General features: G+C 54.6%; 1 protein-coding gene across 1 annotated transcript in view; it reads right to left on the minus strand.

The window, feature by feature from the left end:
* The window catches only part of SCP2 (sterol carrier protein 2), a 60,161-nt gene extending 51,893 nt beyond the window's left edge, over positions 1–8,268 (minus strand). Inside the window, exon 1 of the mRNA XM_048860235.2 lies at positions 8,009–8,268. Within this exon, the coding sequence (XP_048716192.1) occupies positions 8,009–8,059 (51 nt within the window). The 5' untranslated portion in view covers positions 8,060–8,268. The remainder of the gene's footprint in view (positions 1–8,008) is intronic.
* Between the last annotated feature and the right edge of the window lie 193 nt (positions 8,269–8,461).

The raw sequence follows: 8,461 nt of genomic DNA on the forward strand, positions 1-8,461 counted from the left end.
CTGCTCGCGAAGATGCTCTTCCCTCTCTTCGTTAAGTGGAGCCCATCTCTGCCTAGCACTCCTTCTTGGAACACCATCCCATGGTCGAAGAATCCAAAGCCTTCTCTCCGACACCACCTGCGTAGCCATTCGTTGACTTCCACGATTCGACGCTCCCTACCTAGGCCTTTTCCTTCCACGGGGAGGATGGACGAGAACACCACTTGCGCCTCCAACTCCTTTATCCTTCTTCCTAGAGCCACATAGTCCGCAGTGATCCGCTCAAGGTCATTCTTGACAGTATCATTGGTGCCCACGTGGAGAAGCAGGAAGGGGTAGCGATGCGAGGGCTTGATGAGTCTCGGCAGTCTCTCCAAATGTGTCTTTTTAAATACCGCTGTCCCTTTTTTTTTCTCCACCAGCTGCATGTGTTTCAATGATCACAGGATCTTCTCCTTCCCAGAGACTAGTGAAGCTTAGAAAGAAAAAAAAACGCACTCGCGATGAAATGTTCTCCGAGCTCATGCTGTCCTCCCACACTGACAGAGCACAGACGAATGCGTGGAGGCAAATAATGTCAGAGTGCAGGAAAGCACAAAATGACCGGGAGGAGAGGTGGCGGGCTGAAGAGAGTAAGTGGTGGGCTGAAGAGAGTAAGTGGCGGGCTGAAGAGAGGGCTGAAGCTCAAATGTGGCGGCAGCGTGATGAGAGGAGGCAGGATTCAATGCTGAGGCTGCTGCAGGACCAAACCAGTATGCTCCAGTGTATGGTTGAGCTGCAGCAAAGGCAGCTGGAGCACAGACTGCCACTGCAGCCCCTCTGTAACCAACCGCCCTCCTCCCCAAGTTCCATAGCCTCCACACCCAGACGCCCAAGAACGCGGTGGGGGGGCCTCCGGCCAACCAGCCACTCCACCACAGAGGATTGCCCAAAAAAAAGAAGGCTGTCATTCAATAAATTTTAAAGTTGTAAACTTTTAAAGTGCTGTGCTTAAAGTGCTGTGTGGCATTTTCCTTCCCTCCTCCACCACCCCTCCTGGGCTACCTTGGTAGTCATCCCCCTATTTGTGTGATGAATGAATAAAGAATGCATGAATGTGAAGCAACAATGACTTTATTGCCTCTGCATGCGGTGATTGAAGGGAGGAGGGGCGGGTGGTTAGCTTACAGGGAAGTAGAGTGAACCAAGGGGCGGGGGGTTTCATCAAGGAGAAACAAACAGAACTTTCACACCGTAGCCTGGCCAGTCATGAAACTGGTTTTCAAAGCTTCTCTGATGCGTACCGCGCCCTCCTGTGCTCTTCTAACCGCCCTGGTGTCTGGCTGCGCGTAACCAGCAGCCAGGCGATTTGCCTCAACCTCCCACCCCGCCATAAACGTCTCCCCCTTACTCTCACAGATATTGTGGAGCACACAGCAAGCAGTAATAACACTGGGAATATTGGTTTCGCTGAGGTCTAAGCGAGTCAGTAAACTGCACCAGTGCGCCTTTAAACGTCCAAATGCACATTCTACCACCATTCTGCACTTGCTCAGCCTGTAGTTGAACAGCTCCTGACTACTGTCCAGGCTGCCTGTGTACGGCTTCATGAGCCATGGCATTAAGGGGTAGGCTGGGTCCCCAAGGATACATATAGGCATTTCAACATCCCCAACAGTTATTTTCTGGTCTGGGAATAAAGTCCCTTCCTGCAGCTTTTGAAACAGACCAGAGTTCCTGAAGATGCGAGCATCATGCACCTTTCCCGGCCATCCCACGTTAATATTGGTGAAACGTCCCTTGTGATCCACCAGAGCTTGCAGCACTATCGAAAAGTACCCCTGGCGGTTTATGTACTCGGCGGCTTGGTGCTCCGGTGCCAAGATAGGGATATGGGTTCCGTCTATAGCCCCACCACAGTTAGGGAATCCCATTGCAGCAAAGCCATCCACTATGACCTGCACATTTCCCAGGGTCACTACCCTTGATATCAGCAGATCTTTGATTGCGTGGGCTACTTGCATCACAGCAGCCCCCACAGTAGATTTGCCCACTCCAAACTGATTCCCAACTGACCGGTAGCTGTCTGGCGTTGCAAGCTTCCACAGGGCTATCGCCACTCGCTTCTCAACTGTGAGGGCTGCTCTCATCTTGGTATTCATGCGCCTCAGGGCAGGGGAAAGCAAGTCACAAAGTTCCATGAAAGTGCCCTTACGCATGCGAAAGTTTCGCAGCCACTGGGAATCGTCCCAGACCTGCAACACTATGCGGTCCCACCAGTCTGTGCTTGTTTCCCGAGCCCAGAATCGGCGTTCCACAGCATGAACCTGCCCCATTAGCACCATGATGCATGCATTGGCAGGGCCCATGCTTTCAGAGAAATCTGTGTCCATGTCCTGATCACTCACGTGACCGCGCTGACGTCGCCTCCTCGCCCGGTATCGCTTTGCCAGGTTCTGGTGCTGCATATACTGCTGGATAATGCGTGTGGTGTTTAATGTGCTCCTAATTGCCAAAGTGAGCTGAGCGGCCTCCATGCTTGCCTTGGTATGGCGTCTGCACAGAAAAAAGGCGCGGAACGATTGTCTGCCGTTGCTTTCACGGAGGGAGGGGCGACTGACGACACGGCTTACAGGGTTGGCTTCAGGGAGCTAAAATCAACAAAGGGGGTGTCTTTACATCAAGGAGTATTTCAGGCAGGACTTCACGGAGGGTTCCAATAAGAAATGGTGCACCTAAGTTATCGTTCTTATTGGAACAAGGAGGTTAGCCTGGCCTCTGATTGATACATGGCTAGATTTACCTCGCTGCACCTTCTCTGTGAGTGACTGCAGTGTGATCTAGAGGAATGAGTCCCCTAGACAGGGGAGGAGGCAAATGAGTACAAAAAAAATCTGGTCTATTTCTTGTTCTGACCCACTCCATCTATCTTTTACATCTTTGGCTGGCAGCAGACGGTGCAGAAGGACTGCATGCCATCCACATCTCATGGCTGCTCGGCAGAAGATGGTACAGTACGACTGCTAGCCATCTTCATCTCTTGCCTGCCTGGCAGAAGATGGTACAATACGACTGCTAGCAATCCTCATCTCTTGCCTGCCTGGCAGAAGATGGTACAGTACGACTGCTAGCAGTCCGTATCGCCTGCCCGCTCACCATAAGACGGTTCAATAGGACTGACTGCAGGACTAAAGAGAATGACCTGGTCAAGTCACTCCAAATTTAGTCCCTGCGCCCATGTCTGCCCAGGCGCTCCCAGCTGACGTGGCCAGGAGCACCTCGGACACGACGAGGACGACTACCAGTCGTATTGCACCGTCTGCTGCCAGAAGGCAATGGGTTGCTCCTACTGTGCAGCAATGCCGTACCGCGTCTGCCAGCACCCAGGAGACATAGGGTGACGGTTACCTGAGCGGGCTCCATGCTTGCCGTGGTATGGCGTCTGCACAGGTAACTCAGGAAAAAAGGCGCGAAATGATTGTCTGCCCTTGCTTTCACGGAGGGAGGGAGGGAACGGGGGCCTGACGATACGTACCCAGAACCACCCGCGACAATGTTTTAGCCCCAACAGAGTGCTCCATTGTGACTGCTCTAGACAGCACTCTCAGATGCCCGATTGTTTGCCGTTGCTCTGACGCCGGGAGGGGCGCTTACAGGGTTGGCTTCAGGGAGCTAAAATCAACAAAGGGGGTGTCTTTACATCAAGGAGTATTTCAGGCAGGACTTCACGGAGGGTTACAATAAGAAATGGTGCACCTAAGTTATTGTCCTTATTGGAACAAGAAGGTTAGCCTGGCCTCTGATTGATACATGGCTAGATTTACCTCGCTGCACCTTCTCTGTGAGTGACTGCAGTGTGACCTAGAAGAATGAGTCCCCTAGACAGGAGAGGAGGGGAAGCAAATGAGTACAAAACAAATCTGGTCTATTTCTTGTTTTGATCCACTCCATCTATCTTTTACATCTTTGGCTGGCAGCAGACGGTGCAGAAGGACTGCATGCCATCCACATCTCATGGCTGCTCGGCAGAAGATGGTACAGTACGACTGCTAGCAGTCCGTATCGCCTGCCCGCTCACCATAAGACGGTTCAATAGGACTGACTGCAGGACTAAAGAGAATGACCTGGTCAAGTCACTCCAAATTTAGTCCCTGCACCCATGTCTGCCCAGGCTCTCCGAGCCGACGTGGCCAGGAGCACCTCGGACATGACGATGACGGCTACCAGTCGTACTGTACCGTCTGCTGCCACAAGGCAATGGGTTGCTGCTATTGTGTAGCAATGCCGTACCGCGTCTGCCAGCACCCAGGAGACATACGGTGACAGTTACCTGAGCGGGCTCCATGCTTGCAGTGGTATGGCGTCTGCACAGGTAACTCAGGAAAAAAGGCGCGAAATGATTGTCTGCCCTTGCTTTCACGGAGGGAGGGAGGGAACGGGGGTCTGACGATATGTACCCAGAACCACCCGCGACAATGTTTTAGCCCCATCAGGCATTGGGATCTCAACCCAGAATTCCAATGGGCAGCGGAGACTGCGGGAACTGTGAGATAGCTACCCACAGTGCAACGCTCCGGAAGTCGACTCTAGCCTCGGTACTGTGGAAGCGTTCCGCCGAGTTAATGCACTTAATGCACTTAGAGCATTTTCTGTGGGGACACACACACTTGAATATATAAAACCGATTTCTAAAAAACCGACTTCTATAAATTCGACCTTATTCCGTAGTGTAGACATACCCTATGTTAATAAACCAGACCCTAAGGAGGGATGTTGCTACTGAACTTGTAAAATACTAGTTTGGTTTATTTAGGAAAAAAAAGAGGAAAACTGAGGCGAAGGGCTGGATGACTCATGGGAAGGGCGGCACAAAGGGGGGCACCAGCTAAAGAGGGGGAACATTACCCCCCCATGACTCCACTCTGCCCCCAGCCTGGGGGGCCCATACTCTCCCTGTCCCCATCGCACTAGGGGATAGGCTCTGTCCTCCTGCTGCTGGGAGCTGCAGCAGCGAAAGGAGCAGAATGTGTGGCCACCGGGCAGCCCCACACCAGCATCTCCAGCGCGGCTGTACCGCCCCCAGCACAGCCTCCAGTCCCGTCCTCAGGCGGGGCTGTACAGACCCCAGACAGGAGACGCAGCTGCATGGAAGGGCTGGGGGTGGTACAGCCGCGCCGGAGGAGCTGCTGGTGTGGAACCACCCAGAGGCCCAACATTCTGCTCCTTTCACCGCTGCAGTTCCCTGCTGAATGTGCTCCCGCAGGCATCTGGGGAGGGGCATGTGACCCTTTGTGCCCCTCCCAGGCGTCGCCAAATGCTACAGCAGGAGGATAAAGGGCACTGGTTCCAGGGACTGGGCAAGGAGCTGTGTGGTCTAAGCTCTCAGGAGGAGGTGCCAGATTTTCACCCTCAGGAGTGTACCCAGGGGCCCCAAGGCACGAACAGTGCCTGGACTCCAGTCAGACTTGGGAAGCTTAAAACACATGGAATCCAGTGGTGATATACAATGGGAACATACATCAGCATAGCTACGTCTGTCGGGGTGAGACATAGGCCGACCTAACCTGATAGTGGAGGGAGGCACAATGGCATGCTCCCCCTCGCCACCACAGCCATGGTCAACTTCCTGATGACTGCCAAGGCACCCTCCAGCAACACCTCTTGACCACAGAGCCCCCTGACCATGGCACCCTGGGAGGTTGCCCATGGCACTCACCCTTAAGGCCCGCCCTGCCAGAGTCGGCCTTAGGAAAACCCTGGTACCGCCACTGCCTCATCCGGCCCCCCACCCCTCCCTATCACCGCCTCCCCTGGCCCCCCACCCATCATCCTGCCACTGTCTCCCCCACCCCTCCCCATTGCCCCTAGCCCCGCTATTGCCTTTCCCAGCCCCTCCCCATCACCCTTGGCAAATTACCTCCACTCATGGGCAGTGCCTACACTGAAGCGTTACAGCAGTGCCACTGTAGAGGATTAAGTGTAGACAAAAGTCCAAACCTCTGGAGGTCTGCAATTATTCTTTTTCCAATAGCCCCAGGGGTTTTACATTTAATTAGAATAGATACAGAAAATATATCACTGGTGCACTATGGAGTTCTACATCTCTACACTGCCACAAGCAGTAGCTTAATTGGAAAAGATTATATATTTTATTAAGATGGTGTTTAAAAAACGTGAACCATACAGACTTTACGTGTAGAAATTTCTGGTTATTAGGGAATAACGTACAGATTATCAAGGGGTGCGAAGTTTGGTTTAAGATCGGATGGCATAAGGAATACATAGTCTGCAATAGCCCCAATTGGGGGTAAAAGGCTCAAGAGTAGGGCTTGCAGCTGCACAGGATGTGGGGCAGGGTCTCAATGGAGTAGCCGCACTTCCTGCAACGCTTGTCTCGGTTCACATGGCGGATGGCTCCATTGAGCGGGACACAGTTGAGACAGGCACAGTGGATGAACCGCCAGTCGGCGAAACGGGTGAAGCCGCCCTCAGCAAGGAAGTGGTTGCTGGTGTCCCACTTGCTGGTCAACTGGAAGGCTTTACCCACTTACTGGTCAACTCAGGTCCGGTTTACACTTCAGGGTTTCCACGTACAGCGAGTGGACGGCGGCCTTCAGGGTCTTCTCCAGCATGCCCCTGGAGCTCGGGGTGACAATGGTGTTGACATCGGACCTGATCTGTGGCACCAGGACTCCCAGCGGCAGCCGACATGCTTCCCCAGGTGACGCATGTCACTGTGAACGCGGAACCACAGTGAAGTGATGTCGCCCCTGTCCTGTCCGAATTCACCATCCAGGGAGCCGCTCAGAAAGGTGGTGATGTCTTGTTTGGAGGGGGCTCTGCCAATCCGCTTCTTTGTTACATCACTCCACGCAGGGCGTTCGCCGCAATGTTCCTTACCGTGGCATCGAGATACGTCAACAGGCGGAAGGCATAGGTGATCACCACGATGTCACACAGTTGCCCATGCGGGGGACACTGCGCCACTGTGCCTGTGAGCGATGTAGACCAGTTTGTTGCTGGCTCTCTAGGGAAGGAACAGCCACTTCTTCACCAGCTGCCAGACGATCTTGTCTGCCTTGTTGAGGGACACTTTGCCACGGTGGATCCCCTTAGGACGAACAAGGTGCGGGGATCACTACTTACTTCCGGGAACTGCACCAGCGAAAGGAGCAGAACGCGGGGCCACCAGGCAGCCCCACTTCAGCATCTCCAGCAGGGCTGTACAGACCCCAGACAGGAGGCGCACTTCGTCCAAAAATGCGTTGGGTGGTCTATTCCTGAGGACTAGTCACTTGTGACTAGACCTCTAACAAGGGCAACTGGAGCCATTTCAGTTATGCACTCACCAAAGAAAGTCTTCTGATTTGTCAAATCCAGAAAAATACATTCCTCTCCTACATGTTCCCCTAACTCAGAATGAGATGAATAGGCTCCGCTCCAACGTTGGTGGGGGGAGAACACCTATTAACCAGAACAGTTTGGAGGCAGGGGGCAGAAGAGTTATGCCTAAAACCATTCTGGGAGACAGGCGTGAGAGTTCAAGCATGAGAAGAGTCTAAGCCCTTTGCTGCACAGGGAGCTGGCCCCAAGTCTCGTCCCCTCAGAGCATTCAGGGACGGGGGCAGGGAAACATCCTGTGCCCGGGTTACCGGACCGTCCAGACGTTGGGAGCTTTGTTTTATATATGCAACCACACACACACACACACCCCAAAGTGTCTCGATTTTTCACACTTGCTTTCTGGTAACCCCAGCCCAGATACTACGGTGATGGGCAGTAGTTAAAACCTTAAGGCAGAAGGAGCGCAGCTACATAATTAGGGACCTAGGGAAACGCTGTGAAGCGGGGGAGGGGGCTGTGTCCTTAAGGGAAAGGCGTTGGGGGCGGAGGGTGACAGCGGCGCCACTCACCCCACAACCTCCGCCGTCCAGCCCCAGACCCGGCCGAGCGCTGGGGCAGACACACCTCCCCCGAGCCCCTCAGAGAAGGGGGCAGAGACGCATGCGCGAGGCGCAGGGTGCCTGGGGCCGCCCGGCGCCCTGAGTACCTTGGTCATCCCGACTCCCACCACAAACACTCTCCGGCCGAACAGCGCCATCCTGCAGCTGTGAGAGGAGCGCGCGCTCGAGCCGCCCCTGGGCGAAAAGGAGGCGGGCGCGCGCGGGCGCTGGAGGCCAGGGCGGAGAGGAGGGTCGACCAATCCCGCGGCCACGCCTCTGACGGACAGGCTAGAGGAGCCAAAGGTCGAGGGGGCGGGGGAGCGCGCGGCGGCTAGGTTCCGTCGCGCCGTTCTCCGGCCGCTTCCCTCCGCCCCTTCTCTTAAAGGGGCAGCGCGCTTGCAACGGACCCTTGCTTTCCTGGCCGCCACTTGTCCCTTTCCTCGGCTTTACGTTCGGGGAGCGGGCGGGAGGAGGGCGAGGTCGCCTCAGTGTCAGTGGTAGAAAGGGCAGTGGGAGTGGCAGCCATGCTAGCTGGGGATAGGCGGCGGCGGCGGGCAACG

The sequence above is a fragment of the Caretta caretta genome, chromosome 8 (genome assembly GCF_965140235.1).
Source record: "Caretta caretta isolate rCarCar2 chromosome 8, rCarCar1.hap1, whole genome shotgun sequence".
Taxonomy (NCBI): Eukaryota; Metazoa; Chordata; order Testudines; family Cheloniidae; genus Caretta; species Caretta caretta.